This window comes from Equus caballus, chromosome 30 (assembly GCF_041296265.1).
Source record: "Equus caballus isolate H_3958 breed thoroughbred chromosome 30, TB-T2T, whole genome shotgun sequence".
Classification (NCBI taxonomy): domain Eukaryota; kingdom Metazoa; phylum Chordata; class Mammalia; order Perissodactyla; family Equidae; genus Equus; species Equus caballus.
Window position 1 is genome coordinate 33,987,234 of NC_091713.1, and position 26,216 is coordinate 34,013,449.

A 26,216-nucleotide genomic window follows, 5' to 3' on the forward strand; every position below is an offset into this window, starting at 1 on the left:
TAGCTATGCCATTCCTTTAGCACTCACTCAAGAAACTCACATAGGAATGCAAATAAGAGCAATGTCATTATTGGGATAGCCTTGAATTTGCTATAATTTTTAACCATTCACACATTGCAATGCTTCGTGTGAGTTTACAGAGAACTCATAACCAATTGTACCATACCTCACAACTGATAACATTCCCACTGAAAATCCTACACTTGTATAATATTACTCTTAACCTCACCTCATTATCATTCCTTCAGAGATACGAACCTCTAGTTTATTCTCATTCTAATAACCTTCTAGCTTGTCAATATTAACTCTTAGAAATTTGAAAATTTACACATATATGGAATTCCTACTTCCCTGCTGAAGTTTGTGCATGTGAAAAATTTGGAAGGAGCGCAGAAAAAGTCACATTGTAACTTCCAAGTCCTGCCTAATCCCTCTAGATGCCACCAAGCCTTTAAATGAGTACTGCCAGATTTAACGCCACAAATTTTTATTCTCTGCCAAACATCCTTCTCAAAGTGAAACTAACTCATCAGCCCCAAACGCATTAGCATCTTCCTTCCTCCTGGTTTCTGACACTTCTGCAGTGTTAGCTGGGGAACCTGGAAGTTATTGTGTGACCTTCCTTCATCAGTCCTTTCTTCCAGGTTGATCACACACCTCAAAACAGGGGGAAAAGTCAACACTGACACTGAATTTCTGTTGAAGTGATCATGCCTTTTTTCAAATACTTTACAACCTCAATATAGAAACCAAATAAAAGTTTATCTCTATATAAGCCCTTTACAGTGCAGCTTACAAAGCACCTTCATGCCGTTTTGTATTGGACTCTCATAATTCTTGAGATATGTAGCACAAAACTTTTGATACTGTGAAAAGTGAAATCAACAGAAGCTAAACAACTTGACCAAGTCATACAACTAAAAAGTAGTGAAGCCAGGACCAAAAGCCATGTTTCAACTCTTAGTCCAGTATCTTTCCACTCCACCATGATGTCTATAAGGTGAAACATTCTGTTTTATCTGTAAAAGGATTCCAGGCTTTAGGTTTTTAGAAAATCACGTCATGAAATCCATTTGCTTCTGTTAACCTTGAAACAGAGATTTAAACACCTATTCACATTCAACCCAAGTAGTAAGCATTAGTTTTATTAGTGTGTGTCTGCACTGAGAGTTTCTACAACAATTACCTTTCATAATATTCAACCTCCTCTACCAGCTTTCCTAGTCTCATCATTAGAAAAACAAAAAAGGTTCAAAGGGCACTCTATCTCAGAACAAGAAAGTACAACTTTTTCCAAACAAAAGAAAGCATTTCATTAAATGCTTTTTTTAAACAATAAAAGGAATGAAAACTTTTTAAAAATCAAATAAAAGAAATTAAAATAAAATTATGAGAAAAAAGAAGCAAAGTACAATTAAAAGTAAAAATAAAAACTAAAGAAGGGGCCGGCCCTGTGGCGTAGTGGTTAAGTGCAGTGTGCTCCACTTTGGTGGGCCGGGTTCATGGGTTCATATGCCAGGCATGAAGCCACACCACTCATCAGCCACGCCTTGGCAGTGCCCCACAAATAAAAGGTGGAGGAAGACTGGCGCAGGTGTTAGCTCAGGACTAATGTTCCTCAAGCTAAAAACGAGGAGGACTGGCAACAGATGTTAGCTCAGGGCTAATCTTCCTCAGTAAAAACAAAAACAAAAAAACCTAAAGAATTAAGCTAAAACAGTTCAAAGGAATTAAAAATATTAAATCTCTAATGAATGAAAGAATAAACACCAAATACATCAAAAAAGTAAAAGTGAAACAAAGCAAAAGTACAAATTCCAAAATTTAACATCTTATGCAGATGGCATGAGGTTGTGCAAAGAGCTAGCAGGCCTCCACTGGGCCAAGTTGCTAAATATAGATTCCAGAAGGAGAAAACATGGCCTTTGGTCTTTCTCTTAGGTGCGTAAGATTCTACACTCCTGTCCTTGTGGGTTAAAACATATCTGTGTGGGAGGAAGACATCTCTTAGAGAGCACTGAGCTCTAGCTGAGTCATTTCCTCCAACCCATAAATCAAGCAAAAGCATCCAGCATCTATTCTCCTTAATCCTAGCTTTTAAATTAAGAGCTTTAACTCAGAATAAGTATTGACAAGTCCCTTAATAATAATACATAAGCAATTTCTGTGTTTTGACAAATTAAATCCAGCCATATCTAAAAAAGGTAAATTCTAGTCATATTTAAAATTATATTTTAGAGTAAATATAAATTATTTATGTTAAATCTGTAATACATACTACACAATACAAATTATACATTTTCAAAGCATTAAAATACCATAAAAATATAAACTGTAAAACATGCTAAATATAATTTAGTCTTACTGTAATGATTTACAAGGCAATTCAGAAGTGTTCGGTGACTTCATTTTCAATACGTGACCACCATTGTGAATACAACACAAGTATGAAAGTAGTAGTATATGCTACAAGGTTTAAGGTAGAAAATTTGAAATAAGAGTCCTCTCCTCCCTTCTTTCCATGTTCCTCTACAAACAAAATCGTCACTGCCAATCTGAGAGAAATGAGTCAAAAAATTACCAAAAGATTTTATAAATTCCCAAATCGAGGAAATTAGAAGTGAACAGATTTCCTAATGGCTTTGTAAAGAGTTTTGGACAGCTGCACAAGCTTCAAATGCCAAATTTAGGACACATATAAGGTACTGTACTGTAGATTCACTTATGCCTTCAATTATTAAGCTAAAAATGAAGTTAATGTCTACAAGTTAAAATTTTAACTTTCAACTGGAATTTATTTTAATATTTTGACTTTTAGAGTAAATATTGTTACTAACAAACACAATACTAACCATTAGAAACTTGGAAACTAGTATTTTTGCACATAAAAATTCTCAGCTTACTATTTCTTCTATAATATGTCTAAACCTGTTCACAGTGAACACAACCAACACAATCTTGATGAAATTGCGTTGCCCCTCATTGTCAATGACTAATCTGCAGATATTCATCACCAAAATCACACATTTCATAGCAAAACTACAACTCCAAAACTTAGTTCTCACATCCTCTGTTGTAATAAAAAAAGATACATTATTTTCTAAAAGTCAAGTAAATTAACCTCATTCATTGCTTATAATGAAACAGAAATACTATTTTAATTTCTATAAAAGTGTAACAATGACCAAAAACTTGAAAAAAATTTCCCAAATAGTACATGACTTCCTCTTCCAAACAACATAGCCAAAATACACTGGAATCTCAAAAAAAAAGACATTTAAGAATCCTTTCTTGGGGCCAGCCCTGTGGCCGAGTGGTTAACTTTTCGCGCTCCGCTTTGGCGGCCCAGGGTTTCACCGGTTCGGATCCTGGGCATGGACATGGCACCACTCATCAGGCCATGCTGAGGTGGCGTCCCTCATAGCACAAGCAGAGGCACTCACAAGTAGAATATACAACTTTGTGTGTTTGGCGGGGCGGGGCTTTGGGAGAAGAATTAAAAAAGAAAAAGCCCCCTTCTCATCCATTAAAAAAAAAAAAAGAATCCTTTCTGAACCACTTCCATACAAGTTTACTTAAGAGTAACTACTGTTAATGCATGGACCCTGAGGACAGATGGTGTTCCTGTGTGTTAAAACACTTCTGAACTTATTTGGGTTTCATTTCAACGAATGTCTTCTGCACAAATTCTTAAGTTATTTCAAATAAGCTTTCATCAAAATTAATAAGTCTAAATTTTATAATTACCTGGAGACAAAATGTTAAAGGACTGCTTAATTTTAATTAATATAAATTTGAATAGTAAACACATCCTTATGCTGGTGCATTTCTGCTACCAAACCAAGACAAAATTATGTTTGAAATGACTAACTTCTGGACACTTAATACATTTGCAGAAGACCATCAGATGTACTAAACTGATAGTTCTACACTTTATTTTCAGATTCAAATGATAAATAAGAAGGAACTGAAAGAGGAAAAGGCTCTATCTGATCTTTACCAGTTCTGCCAACTAAGTCATAGAGTTTGTGGTTTATCAACAGTTCTACTAAAAAAACTTTTTTAAATGAAGCATCTATTGCTTATGATGATAAAAATCTACAGCCTTTCAAAGTCCTTTACATTAAAAAATTTTTTTAAGAAATCTAAAATAGGTATTGGAAATACAGCACAACGTTTTACTAATTTCACTTTAACAACAGACTATAACAAGCAATTACTAAACATCATCCATATGGAAGGTACCTTCTGAAAATCTACAAGAGATGCAGAGATGTTTGTCCTCAAAAACCTAAAATCCAGTGGTTAGCTTAAGTCAGGGAAATCAAGTTCAAGTTCAAGATAGCATATAACTGTCACAAGGCAGATATCGAAAGGATTACCACTCAGCAATTTCTTTTTATATCTTTTACTTCTCAAACTGCAATTTCACAAATTTCACCAGTTCAATGATGTTGTTATACTTTTAACAAAGAAATTAATTTAAGAACAAGTATCAACCTTTCAATACCCTTTACAATTTCCATTCCTTTTGTTTAAAATCCATCTCAGTACCTTCAAAACATTGCCTCAACAATTTAACACATACTTTGAAGACAGTTTGGGTCAGACACTGTTTTAGGCTCTGAACAAAACAAAACTAAACCCAACAAACCCTACCAAGGCAAATTACACTACAGCAGAGAGTGCTTCTTGATCACCTTCATTAGCTAAAAATATTTATATCAAAAGCAATATACGTATTCTTTACTCTTAATTATTCACACAAGATTCTGAATAGGAACTAAAACTCCAACTAACTTTAGAAAAAGATAACCACCTGGTACCCAACTGAGAGCTGACAAGATAACTAATTGTGTCTCCTCCATCATCTCAGGACTACCCCTGCCTCTCCTCACTCCTCTCTCTCACACTGTCCCCCAGGTAACACACACAGAGCTCAGTTGGGTGCCCTCTTCCATACTCGGTGCTGTATACTGTGCAACCTCTCTTACAGCCCTGACTACACCATTACAATCATTGATTTGAAACTGACACTTCCTCTCCAAGAATGTCACCTTCATAAGTGCTTCTCACCTGTGCCTGACACATAACTGGCACTCAAACGTTCACTAAACGAATGAAAGAGGGCTGACTACTTCCTATGGGCTTTATGCTCTTCTTCCCATTGTCATCTTTTTATGTCTGTCAAAAATTAACATAATATCACAACAACTCTGGTCAAGCCTAGAATGAGTCAGGGATTTGCTAAAAGGGTGGCTATCTTAAAATTGCTGTGAAAAATTTCAATGCTATTAGAAAAAGACGAGTATTTTAAAGGCAGCACAGTGCAATGGTTAAGAGTTCAGGCTCTAGAATCAGAAAAACAGGTTCAAGTCCCAGTTCCAACTCTTCCAGCTGTATGACTTGGGCAAGTAATTTGAATTTTCTGAGCCTCCATTTCCTCATTTCTATAAAAAGAATAACAGTCCCTGCTTCATCTGGTTGTAGTGAAGACAAATAGGATATGTAAGCTCTTGGCATATTTACTGACATATGGTAAATACTAAATAAATAGTAGTTTTTATTACTACTTCTGTAAAACATCTAACTGCAAGACCAATCAGAGAAAATAAATCCATAAATAAGGCTCTGTAACCATGATGCTACAGCTTTATTTCCTTAACTGAGAACTTATAAACAAACAAAAAAAAGTCTTAATGAAATTCACTGAATACTCTGTATTTACACTTATTAAAGCTGTTGATCACAAATTACAAAAGGAGTATCAATATAGATATTGACAGAGGTACACTTGATCCTTAGTTCAGAGTTCTTTTCCCTACAGCAAACTGCATCTTTTTAATTAATTCAAGTTTACAAGGCTTTCTTTAAAATTAAAATGCTCCCTTGAGGGCTGTCTATCAGTTGTTCACACCTCACCACGAATTACTTTAATCAGATAAATACATTAAGTAATACCACCTACTTAAAGGAATTGCTATTTGAAGAGTAATGAGAAGAGTGCTTGGGGTGGAGCAGGCCTGTATAATGCTCATGGGGAGAATCTTTATGCAGTCACCCAGCATTACCACGACAATGGCACCTGCAGGGTGAGAGCAGAGGGGCTCCAGGAATTATACAAGACATCAAAGCAATTCCCCTCCAATGAGTGAACTAGGTGCTCTTTAAGGAAACTTCCAGTTCTATTATTCTACTGTTCTCTTCTGGGGTCTCCTAAATACCTCTAAAAAATCAATTCAGGAGCACCTTCCACAAGTTCCCCCACAAGACCAATGACTGACCACCACACAAATGTGAAACAAGACACCCTTTTCTATAGATAAAATTAAATCACTACCTTGAATACATCAACTTATCCTTAATTCACATAAACAAAGAGTCTAACTATGCCCAAAATAAATACAACAGGGAAACCACTCAACCTAACAATATAGGAACACTGCAGTATTTCAGGAGTTTCTCAAAGCTATCTTTAATGCTTTCTAGCTCAAATGAAAAACGTTAAATAAAAAAACACCTCTCCTAGTTTCCATAATGTTCCTTTAGCATAAGCCTAAGAGTTTAAAAGTGAGAAAAGTTTTCGAATGATAAATGTTAAAACTTATTTCCAAGGAATAAGGATCCTTCAGAATTGATTGAGAACATACTTCACACTTACTCCCTTTGAGTTTCATTGTCATTTAAAGTAACACCATGGCTGCCTAAAGTACCCCAAAAATGCCTATTGCTAATATTGTATACACAGGTTAAAATGTATATTTTAAAAGGTAAATTACTGTCCTCTGACTTGCAAATTGAAAACAAAAATTTGGAGGCATAAGAAAATCCTTCAAAGGAGAGAATATTATCGAAAGTCTATCAGGAACATGTTAGCTTGAAAGTCAAGAAAACAAGAAAAAACCAGAACAAACTGGTGGCTCTGTGGCAAAACACCGTGGTCAAACAGCAGTGGAGAGGACACCAACATGAAGAGACCACACAGAGGCACCACCTCCCACATGTCACAGTGAGAATCATTCACACGAGAAATCAAGAGGTCACCTTGGATTAAGGCAGCAAAAATAAAGAACATGTGAAATAGAAGTACCTAACAAGTTATAATCAAACTATTAAAATATAAACTTTAGGGGACAGCCTGGTGACACAGCGGTTAAGTGCACATGTTCCACTTCGGTGGCCTGGGGTTCGCCAGTTCGGATCCCCGGTGCAAACATGGCACCACTTGGCAAGCCATGCTGTGGCAGGCGTCCCACATATAAAGTAGAGGAAGACAGGCATGGACGTTAGCTCAGGGCCAGTCTTCCTCAGCAAAAAGAGGAGGATTGGCAGGAGATGTTAGCTCAGGGCTAATCTTCCTCAAAAAAGAAAAACCAAAAAAAACTAAAATATAAACTCTGCAGCATCCCTATCAGAGTAATTATCAACAAATACCGAATGCTGAAATTTGATTTTTACACTTGCAGGCAGCTATGTGGAAGGTGATGTAATGTACCACAGCCAAAAATAAAAGTATGGCTATTCTGAACTATTTTCCATGTAAAACAAAAAATGGCACATCTCAAAGATAAGGTTAGTCTAGAGAACACATTAAATTTTGTCCCCGATTAGCAAAGATGAGAAAATAAGAGTTTCGGTCTTCTTAACAACCTAGGACGTAAAGTTAATACTTTCAGTTAAGATCACTCTAATCTATCCTAATGCATCTGGATTGAGAGGGACTCAGAAAGAGTTCTTTCATGAACACAAAGCTAGAGCAAAAACACAGTAACCAGATTTTACTCACAGATTCCTTCCACCTTGAGCAATACGTAAAGTCTCCTAAACCACTTTATTGTGCACGTGATTCATCAAAGTTCTACTTTCTAAATGTTAGGATTTTATTAAGTTTTAGATGTGTGTGGATGGGTGTACATGGGTTTAAAGGTCGCCTCCACAAACATACATATAGAGCAACTGTCCCAATAAATCTTGTGATGTGAGAAAAGAGGAGAGCAGATGTGGATCCTGAAGCGAAGAGCTTGAGCACAGGATACCCCAAAATGGCCCAGTCCAAGATATATATGGTCATGTATTTCTAACACCCCTGCTACTGTCATGCCAGCACACACTTAAGACCACTTCTAAAACCAGCAGCTCCCTGTGAATTAATCTAATCAACATTCATTTGATCAATGGCCAGGTACTATGCTAGGTCCAAGTTCTTTTGTTCATTCTGTAAATATTCACTAAACATGCCATATACTGTGCTAACCTTTTCTATAAGGATGCAAATTAATAAGTCATGGCCCGGTTCTTGAAGAGCTTACTTTAGGCATGGCAAACAGACACTTAGATATGTCTTAATATACAGACATATCTCTATGTCTATCAATTATCATATTAGACATCTGTATAAGAACACAGTAAGAGCTAAAATAGAGGCAGAAGCAAAATGCTGTGGATTCTGTGTAAATAGTATCCCTACAGATGAAAAGTTATCAAATAGAAAAGTGAGCTTAGAAATACCTCCTTTGTGCAGAGCACGGGGGATACTAAGTTAGGATTCTTTGGCGTAAGGTTCTAATTTAAGAAAAGAGTAAGAAGCAGTTAAACTGTTAACACAAGCTAGAGATGAGAAAGATGAATAATGTGATACTGGGTTGGATGGGCTGATAACAGTGGAAAGTCGGCAGCAAAGAGGGATGTGTTCCTAAGAGAAATTATTCTAGGTAAAGAGAAAGGAACAAAGAAAACAAGATTTGCTAAACGTGTTGAAACGACTAATGGCTAGAACTGTTGAATCAAAGAGTCACTAAATACGGAGATGTAAATCCTAAAAGAGAAGAGTAGGGGCAGACAGGGGAATCTCCTGAGCGAGCATCAATAACCACAAGGAAAAAGCTCAGTAATTATTTCATGTGGAATAACACTCAATTCATTAATTTCAGGGAAGACACTGTATTCCTGTTTTAAAAAAAATACCTGCACCATATGTAGTTTATACTCTAGTATTTCCTCACATGATAATAAAGTAGCGACACTGAGCTTATGTGAGGTCATTACACAATGAGAGGCAGCAGATTTAAAAACAACATTAAATTTACTAAAAAGAAATAGATTAAAATACAGACTCTGGAGCCAGTCCACTTTGGCCAAGTCTCTTCATTTCTCTATGCTTCAGTTTCCTCATGTGCAAAATGAAGATAAACATTTCATAGGATTTTAGTGAGGCTTAAACAGTACATGTGAAATATCCAGAATTGTGCATAGCACAAAGTTAGTACTACATAAGTACCACCTGTTGCTGCTGCTACTACTACTGCCACCTACTACCACTACTACTACTATTATTACTACTACTACCACCACCACCTACTACTACCTACTACAAGTACCACCACTACCACTACCACCACCACCACTACTACTTATTAACTACTACTAATAATAACTACTGCTACTAATTACTACCACTACTTACTACTACTACTACTACTATTAACTACAACTACTACTTCTTGGGATAAGCTAGCAACAAAACATAAAAGAGAAAGCTAGGGTACCAAGGCCATTGCCTGGAAGAGAAACCCTGAGAAGAGGCATCTCTAATCTTCCACTGAGGAAGAGTTACTTTTCACGTCCCTCAAATCCTGAATCACTCTGGGGATGGCAGGGACAACATGGTAACCCTGAGTCCTGTTATTCGAATTGAGGAGAGGCCAACACTGCTGGCTGCACTTCCTGACTGCTGGGAAGCAAGAAAGTCAGCAAAGAGAGGAGCCACAACAGCAAATAGCTTGGAAACCTACCAGGAAGAGCATTAAGACCTAAATGTTGGTGCTTCACTCTCGGACAGTTGGAGCAGAAGTTGCTAGGGAAGTAGTCCTGCCAGGGAAACATCTATGAAAAGACACCCCAACAACCCATCGGACACCACCAGAACCAATTTTACTAACACAACAGGCACATGCTAGGGAAACACTATCTGAAATTTGTGGGGCCCTCCTTGTGAAACTACTTCCCAGTGTTCTAAAATGTATTGTTTTCAGAAAATCAATGTAATGCCTTTGAAATAAGTCCAAATAGCAACAGATCAGATGAAGATCATCACCTTACAGAACTAGCTATACTGAGTTATAGTTCAACTAATGCCATTTCAAATCACTAACTAAAACTTAGCTAATAACAATTTGTCTCTGAAGATATTTATGATCTAAATTATTCACGATAAACGAAAGAACTTAGAATTTCTCTATTAAAAAGTGAACAAGAAAAACATTCCAACTATATTAATGTAATATCACCAATCTTAGCATAAACCAAGTTTACCCTGAGCATCATATTTTCTACAGGATCAAATAGATAGTCATCAAAAAATACACCAGTATTCTGAGAAATAATTCATTCAAAAAATAAAGCAAAATTCTGAAAAATGCAAACAGTATTTTAACTGAGTTCCCAACATCTACTCCTTGCCAGTTGTTCAGTAAATCAATCGTAATAATCTTGCTACTCACCCCTCTACGACTACCCCACCAATGAATATTTTAGGCAAGCTCAGGCCCATGCCAACTTGGGCCACTAGGATGGAATGTTCTGGGGGATTCTGGGAAAAGAATTTCTGGCTCTAAAAAGAGCGCCATGAAAAGCCAGTGTCTGTCACCCCCATAATCATAAAGGAGAAAGGAGAGTTCCAACTTCTCTGACAGCCATCCTATAACTACAGGAATCTAAGCCATCCAATGATACCATTACTCTGGGTGGCAGAGCCGAGGTGCAGAGGGAATCTGGATCTTTGATGACCTGCTTCTAGACTTTCTCTTATATGAACTATCAAATTTTCTAATTATTTAAATTTGTTTTATATTTGTACCCTAAGCATACTAATTTACACATTTTGTTTTCCAATCCATTACTACATAACAACGTCATCTGTGTTCATTCAATGTTAGCAAAAAACCTTATGCTACTTTAAACAAACTGATGCACAAATCAGACTCATTAAAATAAACAGATTTTATTGACAGTTAAGTAGGAATATTCCAATAACTTTCTTTAATGATTTCTGGACATTTTTCCCTTTAATATTTATCAATAAAGTAGAAAATTAATAAAAATACTTATAAACATCCAACTCTCAACTTGACATAAGATTTCAGTTATATAGCAGCATTACTTTTTGGAGCACAAAAAATATAACTTGTAGACTCTAAAACATTAGTCATGTTCGTACTATTTAAGTCACAATCAAAAAAAGAAAAGCTGCTAATGCTTTTTACATAACTGAGTTTAGCTTTTTAAAAAAATCTTTAGAATTTGCTGCCAATCAGCCATATTAATGGAAAACATGGATGGAATGGATTAATTGCAACCTATATAGAGAGAGGCCAAAAGTGTTTATTTTAACCATTTATTATATTTCCAACTTCACCATGCTGGATAAACTGTCAAAATACAAATGAAGAGGTTTCTAACAAGCATTGATTTAAACAGTAACAACAGCACAAGGCAAAAAGGTAATAAAAGAAGAGCAGGAGTAGATACGAACTGGAATAACTAGTTCCTGGAAATGCACAAGGGCAGAGGAGGGAGGAAGGAGGAAACCTCTCAGAAGTTTTTAGGGAAAGGTCACACTCTCTGTGACACATCCACAGATGAGCTGTTATACAATGCAGATCGATCCTTCGATCAAGATCACTTTAGCACGCACTTAAAATTACAGAGAAATCATGTTTTCCAAAGGAATTTAGCCTGTTTTACAAACACATCAGGTGAGCATTACTTCACCCACCTTAGCTAATGTTATGGTGGGTATTTTGACGATTTATTCATACCATAAATACACTATAGATTTAAATTGGAGCTGAAAAAAATAATGTATCCTTTTGAGTCTTCAAAGAGAACTTGGTTGGGCCCAAAAAGAATGTAAGTGGACAAACTTCAATACATACAGGACAACAAAAGATAAGCTTTTTAATCAGAAAAAGCTCCCTACAACCTAGGATCACTCCTTGTTGGGGGACAAACCAGACCACAGCTGTTGTTCAAACAGGCCAGGAGTACAGCAGGTAGGGCTGGTGGAGGCAGGAGCGTGTGTGACTTCCTACCTAAAATTACCCATGCCCATTTCACCACAGCTGGGCTGGGCTCCTCTATTTTAAGGTATGCAGCTCCAAATTGCTTAGGAGCATATAATTGCTGGCCATCTTCTGGAACTAGAGCGTCAGCAGACCTTCCACCAAGCCTTTAGAACGAACAGCTAAGTCTCCACAAAACCCACACTTAATCATCAGGCTATCTAGGGCCTAAGTACATACACTGCAAGTAAAATCATACATGGGAGATGTCTATGAAAACATATCACACAGGACACATTAAAAGGAAATAAGCAAGAAGACAGATCTCTTATGTATTCTTTTCCACCACCCCTCCCTGCCACACACGTACATATGACAAAGTTAGGGAAAAACTGACAAAAATCACCATACTAAAGGGTTCTTGTCTTTTCAGGAAATTATATAGAACTGACAGCTGAAACCCTTCCAAGTAATGTCGCACTATTGTTTACGTGCTATGCTACTGGAGTAAATCCGACAGAAGGGCCTACGCAGTCTGCTTTCCGGAAACATTAGAAGGGAACTGGTGTGGCTCCCATTTGCAGTGGCAGGAGAATTTCCACTAATGTTTAAAAAAGGAACCAAATTTTCAAAGACAAATGAAAGAAAATGAAAAGGCATGCCCTTCCACAAAAACTAACGATAATTTTATCAACGAATGGGAAAGCTGAGTTGTAAGTTACATGGCCTTAACATACAACACCCGAAATTTAACCCTCACTGATTAACATGCACGATTTCTACAATCCCAAGGTAAAGACCTAGCATCTGTTTTATTACCAGTAACTTGAGCCAGTAGATGCAGAGAACACATTTAGCGCTATCATTATCCTGAGGCTATTACGTCCCGGCGGTCTACAACATTAACGCTTGTTTTGACAGACTCAATCATTTTAAGAATCAACAAAACATACCTACCTTCATTTTCAGAGGCATGACATCTCACTTTCAATACCAGATCAAAGGTCCTTTCTGGATTCTCCCTGAAACAGAAAAAACTTTGTTTTATTTATTTCCTATGATAAATAAATAAGCATCTGTACAACGTGGACACTTTCTTAACTCTAAAAACCAATCTTGTTCTTGTCTCAGTAGATCCCACATGACTATCTGACCACAACATAGCAGAAACGAGCAAGTGTCTTCCCAGTTCACCAACGTGAGAGAGTTGAGATCTAGGAGTTCTGAGACTTGGGCGAAAAACACAGAACCTCCGAGCCTGTGTTCTCACCTATAAAGTGCCTGGTTCACTTTACAGAGTAATTGTGAGGGTTATAAATCAAATAATACACATGGAATCACCTCATAAAGCGTTAAGTGCTGGATAAATGTAAAGCACTGCCTTTATCTCCTTGAATCAAATCAGAAAGCCAGGACGTTCCTGTCTCTAACTTTCCTTCCCAAACCTTCTTCAAAGGACTTGCAATCTAAGCGTAAATGATGAACTCCACCTGCCACGTTCCAGACACCCCAAAACGTTCATAACGCTCCTTAACTGTGCCACTTTGCACACACTTTGCCTGAGATGTAACTACTGTACTGAAGCACATTGAAAGTAGCAAACTCTACAGAGACTCCAAGGCTAACAAAAAAGTCCTTGTTTTATGTCAATTCTCAGCGGGGAAACTGGACATCTGCCTCAATGTTAGATTTTCCCTACAGGAACAGTGCGTTTGCCCTTGCTGCCTTCAGAAGTTCGCTTCTTTCCTGAGTTCTCAGACGTTCAACCTATTCAATTGGTTTAATTTCAAAAACCGAATTGAAACCTATCGAGACACTTTTTTTTCAAATTACAGTTCCGTTTTATCTCTTTCTGCCAGAAGATAAAAGATGAAGCCAAGTCTGATACCACAAGGCCCACGTGACCAAAGTGTTAACATATTCCAGTGACTGCTAAGGAGACCTTCGTGTCTTTGTACACTGGCTGCTTTTAATACGTACTTCCTTCAAGAAACTCATGCGAGTTTGGCTTCTAAATAAATATTTTTTAAAAAAAAAAAATTTATGATAATCTAGAAACAACAAGTGACAAGCCATGTAAGTTAATTCGCAAACACCCATTTCCTCAGCCCTCCCACTATCAACTTGTTTCAATGTGAATAATCTGGACTCAGCTGACCTCCTTCCTCATAATCCAATTAATGCCAAAAACCATACATATTTCTTCAATCACTTACCCCAGCCCCCACGATGTCAAACACTGGGGAAAACCATTCTAAATCACAAATGTTCCTATTTCCCTAATATTCTCTAGAATCTCTCTGAGGTGTAAAAATTGCTGATTTCAATGAAACCGTGAAATTTAACAAGCCTCTGGCACTAATACTAATATACATGATTTTTTTTTTAACTCCTGGGGGGGTGGGGGTGGTAAAGAGGAGGTAAGGGAAGAAACCAGAATTCTCTGCAAAGTTTCAGGAGAAAAATATAAAACTCACGCCTCTCGGGCACCCCAAACAAAATCACCACAGCGCTGCCAACTGCTTTTGACCTCATCTCCCTCCGAAAAACGCCTACCGCTGGACTTCAGCAAGCACATCAAAAAAAAAAAAAAAAAAAAGACCATCGCATGGGATACCATTTTGCAAGCACCGCGCCCGTAAAAACACACCTCCGAGGCAGATCTCATTTGAAAAGCAGAGAGCATCCGAAGCAAACGGACACACGCACAGCTGAAAATGAAAGGGTGCCCCGCACGCCGGGGAGACGCTCCGAGTGACAACCGCTTCACCTCACGGCTCGCTCCCTCCCGCCCTGCGGACGCCCGCGAGACGCGGCGCCCGTCGGCCCCGGAGGACACACCCGGCGGGCCGGCGCCCCTGCTCCCCGGGGCGGCCGTCGACGCGGGCCGGGGCCGCGGGCCGGGCAGGCTTTGCGGCCTAGCGCTGTCCGGCCGGCCGGCCGACCCCCCGGCCGCCCCGGGAAGCGTGAGGGCCGGGGCGCTGAGGAGGGCCGCCCCCGCCCGGCCGCCCGCCCGGCGCCCACTCACTTGGTCCTGCAGTCCATGGTTACATGTCGCGGAGGGCCGGCCGTCCCCCGCGCTCCGAGGGTCGCGCCGCCCCCGCCCCGCCGGGAAGACGCTGCTCAGAGCGGCGGCGGCGGCGGCGGGCCCATGCCGGCGGCGCCCCCGGCGCTTCCCCGCCCCCCTGCCCGCCCCCCGGAGCGTCTCTGTGACAGCAGCAGCCGAGCGCGCCGCCGCCCCCGCGTCCGCCGGCCGCCGCCCCCGCCGCCCCCACGGCTGGGGCCTCTGGGTTCCGGCGCCCGGGCCGCCCGGCGCGGCGGCTGCACCTTCCGCCAACCAGGAAGTCGGCGCGCGGGGAGGGGGCGCGCGGGCGGCCTCACCTGGGCGCGCGGGCGGCGGCCGCAGCCGGAGGAGGAGGCGCCCGGGGGCGTCGCCGGGGAGCGGGGGCTGGGGACCCTCGTCCAGCGTGGCCGCCGAGCCAGAGACGCCAGGTGCCCGTGCGTCCTCCGGCCCGGCCCAGCTGGCCTCCTCGCGGGGTGCGGGCCAGGCTCCGCCCGGGGCGTCAGGGCTGCAGCCCCGGGAAGCAAAGTCCCTGAAAAAGCAGCTCGCCTTGCAGAATCTTCCACAGCGTGTGCGCACGGAATCGGAGCAGTAAATAATTGGTAGTGATGGATGGAACCTTCGTTTTGGGGCGTTTCATGTCCTTTCAGATTGCAAATTCGGAGCTCAGGTTGACTCTCTGGACTCCCCGCCTCACTCCAGCCGTGGGCTGCTTGCTGCTGTCTGAAATCCCCCTCCTGATTCGGGAATGTTCGGACAAGTGCACCTGCTAGCCGGCCCCGCCACGTAGCAAAATGCTCGTGCTCCCCCCGGCCTGCACATGTGTCCTATACCACGGACTGCAGCGGAACCCACAACTGACTTTTGGACCCTTTCAGTAGGGACAGGCCTCATAGGGGGCAACCCAGGGAGCTCAGAAAGGGCGCGACTGAAGCCCAAGGGGGAGAGGGGCTCATATAAATAGCTGACATTTACAGAGCATTAAAATAAGCAGGTTATATGCACCGTCTCAGGACTTGCCATAACTCCAGGTGGTTGATACTGTCATCAGCATTTTATAGATGAAGGAACAGGCCCAGCTAGCCCAATGGGTAATGGCAAAGCTGGATTTGAGAGCAGGTCTGCCTGATGCTGATTATTTACTTCTGCCTTATGTTGCCTCTCTGCTTGTCCTGCTGCCTCACGTCTAGGCTCCACGGAGAAGACATGTAGAAAGAGTCGGTGATGGACATTCAAAAGTCTGCCCAGGGTTAGGCTGTTACAAAGAGTTCTTCTGGAGAAGGCTTCACTCAGAAACGTTACCACCCTTGACACATGGCCACAGCGGTTTTCATCCAAATAGGGGGTTGCTTCAGACTTGATTCATGCAGAAGGTAAGATGATGAGAGGAAACCAAATGTGGTATGAATAGAGTGTGAGTCATGAGACATAAAAGTCAAACGAGAAGTCTTGGGAATTAAATAAAGAACTTAGAATCAAGAACCTAATATGCCACAACTAGAAGGACCTGCAACTAAGATATACAACTATGTACTGGGGGGATTTGGGGAGATAAATAAGGAAAAAACCAAAAAAGAACCTAATATTAAACTCAATCATACTGATCTTAAACGTTCTTGCCAAAGGTGGGTGTTACTTGGTCAACAAAACAAGATACATTGCAGAGCACAGACCTCATAGTCAAAAGTGAGGACAGGAATTAATGGGGAAAGAAGAAGATTATATTTTAGTGTTATGTGCGTCATAGCTTGACTTGGGATGAGACACTTCAGTTTCTCGGTTCCTATATTTGTAAAATGGGACTTATGTGTTGTATATCATAAGAACAATATGATGTTCAGGTTAAAAAGTGCTACAGACTTGTGTGATCTTTTGAGAAATTATTCTGTGGATTTCAGTTTCACAGTTAGGCAAACTACAACACAGGCATATTTTTTCCCAAATAGTCCAAAGGCTTGAAAAAAATCTGTAAACTAAAAACCACTTCTCCTCCAAGTGTTACAAAATTTCTCAAACTTCTCCTTTCATTATAATTAATTCTTCACCAAAGAAAGGAGCCCACCTGGGATGCCTACATCAGGAGTTTTTAATTTGTGGTTAATAAATATTAATATGCTTTTCCCCCATCCATTTGGTGGGATTTAAGTATCAGTCATACCCCTGCATAATATAAAATTAATTTTTCCATTTACTTTAAGTATCTGAAGGGAAAATACTACAAATGCGCACACAAAGCAAATCTTTTTAAGCTAGCTTTTATGCTAACAATGATGAAGAGATTTATTTATCTCTTCTGGTATTACTGAGGTAAAAGGGAGAGAAACACAGATGGACACAATTTGCGTGATTTGTTAAAAATGAAAAAAGAGAACTTTGTATACATTTGTCTTGGTAATATGTTTATTGAAACTAGTGGTATAGTTTTAGCAATACTCATTTCATATAGAACTTCGGACATGATTGATAGTCTACGAAGAGCATATACCTTCAAACTGGTGTTAGATCTTCACAAGATCATATTTCAGCAATAGTACTTCCTACTTGACAGTTGGTATTATATTTTTCAGGACCAGAGTAGTCAAAGAACGTGGTCTATATTGTTGTCAAAAAACATAGTCGAGGGGCTGGCCCCGTGGCCAAGTGGTTAAGTTCACGCACTCTGCTGCAGCGGCCCAGGGTTTCGCCGGTTTGGATCCAGGGCACGGACATGGCACCGCTCATCAAGCCATGCTGAGGCAGCATCCCACATGCCACAACTAGAAGGACCCACAACTAAAAATATACAACTATCTATCAGGGGGCTTTGGGGCAAAAAGGAAAACTAAAATCTTTAACGAAAAACAAAACACACACACTCAATAAGCCACTAATCTTTTAAAGTGTTTGAGTTTACATTTTTTGTGTGTTTGTAAAGAATATATATTCTGCAGCTTTTGGATAAGGTGTTCTAAAAACATGTCCATGATCAAGTATTATGATTGTTTTGTTGACATCTTCTATTACTGAATTTGCATCTGCTTCACGCAATTCAGTTAATGGGACAGATGAGTTAAAATCTCCTAATACAATGATGGATTTGTCTATCTCAACTTATAGTTCAATTTTTACTTTACGTAGTTTGGTGCTGTGTTATAATATACAGTCAGTCATCACTTAATGACAGGGACCCATTCTGAGAAATGCATCGTTAGGCGATGAAGTCATTGTGTATGCATCATAGAGAGTACCTACATAAACCTAGATGGTATGGCCTACTACAAACCTAGGTTCTGTGGTACTAATCTTATGGGACCACCATCATATATGCAGTCCGTCATTGACCAAAATACGTTTATGCAGTGCATGACTGTGCAAACCAATTTATAATTGTCATATCTGCCTGGTAAATTTATCCTTATGCTGTGACTTTAACTCCAATAATGCTTTTGCCTTAGTATCCAAATAGCTTTCTTTTTTTTTTAAGATTGGCCCTGAGCTAACATCTGTTGTCAATCTTTTTTTTTTCTTTTTTTGTTTCCTTCTTCTCCCCAAAGCCCCCCAGTACATAGTTGTATATTCTAGTGGCAGGTCCTTCTAGTTCTGCTGTGTGGGACGCCACGTCAGCATGGCCTGACGAGTGGTGCTAGGTCTGTACCCAGGATCCAAACCAGCGAAAACCCCAGCCACCAAAGCAGAGAGCGTGAACTTAACCACTCAGCCATTTCTAAACAGCTTTCTTCTGATTAGAATTTGCCTAGTAGATCTCTTTTCATCTGATTACATTAAAACTTTCTAAATCATTATGCTTCAGATTTATCTGAAAAATGCTAATTCTGACTTTTAATCTAGTCTGACAATCATTGACTCTTAGGTCAAGCATTTAGACCATTGCGTGTATTATAATAATTGCTGATATATTGGAATTTATTTGTGCCGTCTAACGTTGTGCTTCCCATTTGTTTTCTCCTGACCTCTGTCTTTTCTTTCACCTTTGCCTTCTTTAGGATTGATTTTTTTTATGCTCTCACTACTTTGCCATTTTAGTTTGGAAGTTGTGCACTCTTTTCCTATTCATTTAGTGGTAATCCTAGAAATTTTAACTGGTTAAATCCAGAGTTTATCAATACATGAACTTTCTCCCAAACAACACAAAGACCTTTAAAATACCCTTCGAAACTACAATATATTATTAATGTTGTTTTATGCAGTGATTGTTGTGTAGATTTACCCAGAAGTTTACCTCTCATCTTGCTTTTCTTTCATATTTTCACCTTAGATCTTCCAAGTATGATTGCTTTCCTTCTGCCTAAAATATATACTGTATGTGCTTTCAGTTTTTGTTTGGGAATGTACATATTTCACCCTCTTTCTTGAAAACTGTGTTCACTGATAAAGAATTCTAAGTTGACAATTATTTCCTTCTGTGTATTTTCAATATCATTACACTATCTTCTAGTGTCCCTAGTTACAATTTGAATTTTGAATTAATCTTGAAATGTAATGTGTCTTTTCTCTCTGACTGCTTTTAAGATTTTTCATTTGTCTTTAGTTTTCTATAGTTTCACTATGAAGTAACTAGTTGAAGTTTTTTTCTTTCATCTATCGTTCTTGGTTTCTTTGAGTTTTTTGACTGGCACCAGTCCTGACTGATGCCTTTCATCAGTTCTAGAAAATTCTGAACTCCATTCTTTCTCCTCTTTTCTTTTGGAACTCTGATTATACACACATTCTCATTTTACTCTTTCTGTCTCTTAATATTTCTTTCATAGTTTCTTTTTCTTTATCTTTCTAGGCTGAATTCTGGATAATTTCACAAATATCTTCCTGTTCATTAATTCTTTCTCTGGCTTTTTCTCATCTTCTGTGAAAGCCATCCACTTAGTTTTTAATTTATATTCTTTTTATTTCTAAAGTTCCATTTGGCTATTTTTGTTTTGTTTTGTTTTGTTTGAGGAAGATTAGCCGTGAGCTAACTGCTGCCAATCCTCCTCTTTTTGCTGAGGAAGACTGGCCCTGAGCTAACATCGTGCCCATCTTCCTCTACTTTATATGTGGGACGCCTGCCATAGCATGGCTTGCCAAGTGGTGCCATGTCCGCACCCGGGATCCAAATCGGAGAACCCAGGCCACCAAGCAGAATGTCCGCACTTAACCACGGTGCCACCAGGCCAGCCCCCCGTTTGGCTATGTTTAAAGCTACTTTCTCAGCTGATATTTTAAGCCTCTCCTTAATTTCTTAAACTACATTTAACATATATATTTTAAATTCTATTTCTGATAATTCCAGTGTCTGAAGAATTTGTGGGTCTGATTCTACTATCTTATTTTTTTCTTTTGGTTCTTACTTATGGTCTCTTGTTTTCTTCTATGTTTGATGATTTCTTTTTATGTTACCTGATCCTTGGAGCTTTATGTGTGAAACTTTAGCGGGATCTGAAAGGAAGATGAGTTCTCTGGAGAGAATATCCATTTACTGCTGGTGGATGTCTGAGGGGCGCTACTAGTTCAGGACCCTTCCATGCTAAATTCTCAGCTTGAAATTTTTCAGACCACTAATGGGTGTTCTGGCTTGTCGTTATGAATCCACCAGGAGGATTTTCCCCCTTTAACTCTGCTCTGTTTGAGACAATCAATTTCCTTTGAATCCCTTTGGAGCTCCAGGTTATGAGGGGTATCCTGTTGGACTTCCCACATTAGGAAGGGCCGCAAGCCCCCTGAGGCCATGATAACAGATGCTCAAGTTCATCCAGCTTAACAAATATGGAAGGTGGCTCTGGTGGCTACTTTTACTTGTTCCCCTCCACCACCACCACTGCCAAGTATTCCTTACTTCCTGCCTGTTCTTGAATGCATTTAATAATTTTTAAAATATTTAATCCTGAATTTTTAGTTAATTTCAATAGAAGTTTTGACTAGACATCATGAGTGCCTGGTTTTGACTATACTACCATATAAAATGCACTAATAATTGTGTTATCCACCTAATAATGTCCACCTTCCTCAAGCCATACCCAAATAGTCCCTGACTTATACATCCTTATATATTAATGGTGTGGGGAAATCCAAGTTCCCAATGTACTGTGATAATTATAAAAGTAACCCCTGGCCTCCCAACCCCATCCATTCATACAATGTATCCATGTGGAAATAAGCCTTAGACAGAAATGAGGAGTTACTGACGCTCAGGAATACCTCCTCTGACAGCTCCTTCTGCTTTGGAGTGTGGAAAGAGGAACAATATTGTAAACTCTAGAATGGTATTTTTGAAATAATACCATTATTAATGTTTCAAGTTCAGTATAACTTAGCTAGACTCATGTGGGCTTCACCAACTTATGTCAAGGTTTTGAGTTCTAAGCAATTAACTTAGAAATGAGCTTTTAGACTCAACCCTCTCGTGAGTTGTAGTCAGTGTGTATTCAAGTTAGACTTTCCCTAGAGTCTAATTCTGCATTGCCTCCTAGGTGAAATTTATTAATAGTATCACCACCTTCACTTACTGTGGAAGAAAATTCCTTTATAGAAAACATTTAACAAGTCAAATTTCTTGAAGTCCTTAGAAAACCATCTTGCAAATATTCTAGCAGGACCTGCTTTTTAATATCAACTGAGAGAGTGTTGTTAAGAAGAACACTCTCGAAGTATAGTATTCCTTTTATATATATTATATATTTATGTTCTGCTGCTAAACTTTTAGTGGAAAAGATGGTAAAATTCCCGAAAATAATACAGCAGATACTCTCTTTTTCCCCTATATCAGGTGATTTGCCCCAAATTGTAGAATGAAATTCTCTTACCTCTGAACAGCCTCTGCTAGCTCACCTTTACCTTTGTCCCTCAATCTGCCAGACATTGGAAGACTTGAAACAGTCCTTGGAGTTAAGAAAAAAGAATATTCGAAGCAGAGTATCATCCACAGACTGTAATCAGCGAAGACAAATTTTCTTCGTGGACTCTTTGAGGAGCCGCCCTTGGGTTGCAAGAAACAGAGCAGTCATTTGTGTAACCCTGTGGCACTGCCTGGGAGAGAATCTCCTGACCCCACCCACCAGATACTCCACGTAAATAAAAGCATCTTCATTGTATGGCAGCTCTGCTCACACCCACTAAATCCTCTCAGGAGAATGAGTAATCCCATCCAGTGAGCAATGACATTAGAATTTACTGGACTGAAACATGTCAGAGCATCTAAGGTGATGTTAAGAGTTCAAGAAAATCAGTAACCCCCATAAGCAACCCTTAATCTGATGTAAATAAACGGTCAAAACAAATTCCTGTTTGCCAAGGTCTACTTTCCCAGAATAGAAGAAAATAGCTGGGCCAACGTTACATGAACTTATCCCTGATTGGTTCCAGTGGGACAAAGAAAAATGCTACATGCCAGCAAATAGAATGCCGTTAAACACCAGGTCAAAAGGTGCAATTCCACAGCAGAAGGTCCTGGAATGATAAACAGAGATTCAGAACTCCAAGACATTTGACCGCTCTCCCTTTCCTTACTATTATAAATAAGGACAAGATAAAAAGAAAAGAAACAAGGATGGTCAGGTCTCCTGGGCTTCAAAGTATGGACATCATCTTATCTCTGCTGTTGTTTCTGATGTCACAGACCCAAGACAGACAAGTATTTGGGAAGATGACCTCTGCTTGTGATCTGCTCTGGGAAGGAAGGAAGAAAGGCAGCTCCGTGATACTGATCACGGTCGTCTTTGTTTGGTGGGAATTTGCTTCCTTTGTAAAAAGGACTCATTCTTACCTCCTTTCTTTCTTCACTATGCACAATTCTGATAGTCTCCTCCTGTCCTCTTGAGACTGCCAATTGGGATAGCTTAACTTGGTTGGAATGGGAAGGGGGCCTTTGGATCCTTGACTCAGCCTGGTAGTCTGCTTGTGACTTAATGGAATCTGTGCATCAGTGTGGACTGACTGCCACAAAGCCACTTCCTGGATCTTCCCTCCACTTCCCTCTGGGTTGAACTGTGGATCAGGAACATACGACATTAGTATGTGCACTCTGCATGCATATGTGTGCGTGCGTGTGTGTAGTAATTATACTGTGTTCTCACCGTGGTTACTCAAGAAAACTACCAAATAGGTGCTACTAATTTCTATTCTGTGATGACATAAGGCCGTTGATCGCCATACCAACCATTTGTTTCCCTCTATGATTTTCAACACAAACATGTTGCTCTTCCCCTTTAAATAAGTGGGTATGAATGCTTAAGTAATATATGCGTGAATTCATGAGAAGAGGCCTAATATTAGAATTAAAAGGAAGTTTTAAATCAAGTGGCCTACTGTTGAGTTAGAAACAACTCACTCCAGCAAGCCAGCTAGCAAAACTACTTCCAGTTTGTGAAAGCAAAAAACATTTCTTAACTTTTGAGTCACTGTATTGTTTCATGCACAACGACTTCGCGCACATACCAGAAGGACAAGCCTGACCGCATTTGCATGTATCCTTTTTATACTTGTGATTGAGCCAAGAGCTTTATGACCAGTTTTTATTAGCTAGGTCTCTCAGTAGTCCTGTGAGGTATAGATTAGTAGGTAAAACAGGTACTCAACATAATGAAGCAGGAAGCAAATTCTCTAGGGACATTTTATTCCAAGAACGCCTGTGTGGAAGAATGTATTTTCCCTTCTTTGCCAGAGGCACCAGGAAATAGAAGTTAGCCTGCAAAATACTACTGAGCCATTTTTAAAAGCCATTTTCTTCATAAAGCATATATAAATCTTCTCTCTCTCTCTCTCTCTCTGTCACTTGCTCGCTCAACGAAAGTGAGCAAGGCTCAAGTGGGTCTGTATTTCAGTTCAAAAGTATTATCATGTGGCATCTCCCTCACTGCTATCTTTAAATACCCAAATTACAAACGGTATTGAATATTTTTGGGGTCGTACCTTTTTTTAAAAGTCCTTTGTACAAGTTGTAGCATAAACAAAAGCTTTATATAACAAACTGAAAGAGTTTGTCATATGAAACTAAAAGAAACTGAAAGACTGTTATTATTCCCTCATTTTACAGATAATGAAAGCTAAAATCGAAAGAAACTTTTTTTTTTTGCTTTTTTAAATGTAATTAGTCCATAGCCAAACTGCATCTTTCAGGGAAATCGTGGTCTAGAAACTGGATTTCCCAGTTCTCAAAGACAAAAAAGCAAACTAAAGTATAATTCTCTATGAGCATTTGTAAAAATTGAAAATTGACCTTATGATTCTTGTTATTTTATATATTTATAGTATGAGTCTCCATTCAACATGTAGTTTTTAACCCATCAAAATACATATTGGGGGGAAGTTTTATGGTAGGAATTTTTTATGGAAGGTGGGGGCCTAGAGAAAAAAAAAGGCTAGTGAAGATAAGCTGTCTACGTCGACAAGCTGCATATTACAAGAAACAGATGTGAACAGGCATATAAAAATATTTGGAATATATTAGAGGTTGTTAGCTCTGAGTGGAGAGAATATGATTTACTTCCATTATTTTATATTTCAAAATAAAAAGAGGAGGTATTTACATATTTTTATTAAAGCAACACATGCTCACTGTAAAAATAAAATCATATCATGCAAAAATGTATCTGTAACGAAAAAAAGAGAAAAATCCAAAAGAAAGAAACGGATGCTAGAAACAGCTACCTGGATAGATTTGAATTGGCAGTTCTTTTAAGATGGGCTCAAGCACTAGCCCCTGAACCAATGTTCCAATCTTATCCTCCATTGTATATCTGTCATGCTTTCTACTTCTTCTCCAGGTTGCCTCCTCTGGCTCCAGGCTGCGCTGTCTTCTGCGGTGCAGTTACCATCATCCTGTCTGGGTCTTGCCCTCTTCCTTTGAATGAACAAAGCCTCCAGTGATGCCGTCCTTTTGTTTTAAGCTCTCTTGCACTTTTTCTGCATGCCAGCACCTCTCCCAGGGGACTCTATGTGTCTTGGCTCCAAAACTGACTTAGTTGGAGTACCTGACATGTATTCTCTTGCTCTTTATGAAGGCTGATACTGCTCTTTGGTGACGTTCCGCTTCTTGCCGAAGCTAATATCATTGTTATCACTAGAGACTGCAGAGTTCCTGCTCCCATGGAGTTTCGTTAATAGAGACCAACAATAAACGTGTAAATATATAAGTAATAAAATGTCCAATCGGAATGAGTGCTAAGAAAATAAACAGAATGATGAGATGGAGCCACGGGTGGAGGTCTGGGTTGGCTAGGATAGACAAGGCAGGGCTCTCTAAGGTAGAGACATCTGAACTGCAACTGGAATGATGAGACAACTACATCTGTGTGAAGATCCAGGAGATGAGGCTTCCTGGCCAAGAAACAGGTGATGCCAATGCCCTGAGGCTGGAATAAGCATGGCACATTTAGGAAAACCCTGGGTGGCTGGTCAAGAGTCATAGGCAGTAAAGTCAGAGGCAGACAGGGGCCAGATTGAGAAGGGTTTCTGCAAGCCATGATAAAGACTATCTATTTCATTCTACTTGCTATGGGATGCTACAGAGCAAAACAGACAAAGGAGCGAAGTTGGGGGTTACAGAAGACCTTCATGAGGCTGCTGCTCTAACCCGGGAGAAATGCTCTGGATTACAGTTGCAGTGAAAATGACAAGTTGTCAGATTGCAAATGCATGTAGCAATTAGCCTCTTGGCTATTTGGTGAGGGACAGAGGGAAGGACAAACGTGATGGTATAGGGTGAGAAAGGAAGCGAAAATTCTGCTTTAAACATTAAGAGGCTGAGATGCCTGTTCCACACCCAAGTGAAGTGGCCTAGACAGTTGTTGCTCAAGGGAACCAGCCGCACTTCCATCTTATGAACCTGAGCTATTAATATCATAATATCCCGGTATTGTAGGCTGACAACTAGTTTTGGGGTATGCTTTCAGCCCACTTATAAATAGAGAGATGGCATTCTGGGATCCCAAGGATTGGTTAAACTTTTCAGACTCAGGGGACTAGCTTCGTCATCTTTTCTGGGCTTTAATTATTCATTGCCCCAGAAGACCCTATGCAAAAGTGAAAAAGAGAGTCTTATTATTTTGGTAATATGTATCAAAGAGCCTAAAATACATAGCAAGAAAAGCAGGCATAAAATCAACCAATAGAAGAAGAGCGGTATG

At 39.6% G+C, this 26,216-nt stretch overlaps 1 protein-coding gene across 11 annotated transcripts in view; it reads right to left on the reverse strand.

The window, feature by feature from the left end:
• Window positions 1-22,127, reverse strand: part of DENND1B (DENN domain containing 1B) — a 243,962-nt gene extending 221,835 nt beyond the window's left edge. For 3 of the 11 annotated variants that reach the window (XM_070255840.1, XM_070255836.1, XM_023632501.2), the window contains exons 1-2: window positions 15,088-15,227; window positions 13,017-13,081 (exon numbers count right to left, since the gene is read on the reverse strand). In XM_070255840.1, the coding sequence (XP_070111941.1) occupies window positions 13,017-13,034 (18 nt within the window). In that variant the 5' untranslated portion in view covers window positions 13,035-13,081; window positions 15,088-15,227. Of the gene's footprint in view, window positions 1-13,016; window positions 13,082-14,709; window positions 14,890-15,087; window positions 15,239-15,440; window positions 15,578-21,896 lie in introns of those variants that run through there. The other 8 variants (XM_070255841.1, XM_070255838.1, XM_070255835.1 and 5 more) reach the window with 7 other exon arrangements.
• Between the last annotated feature and the right edge of the window lie 4,089 nt (window positions 22,128-26,216).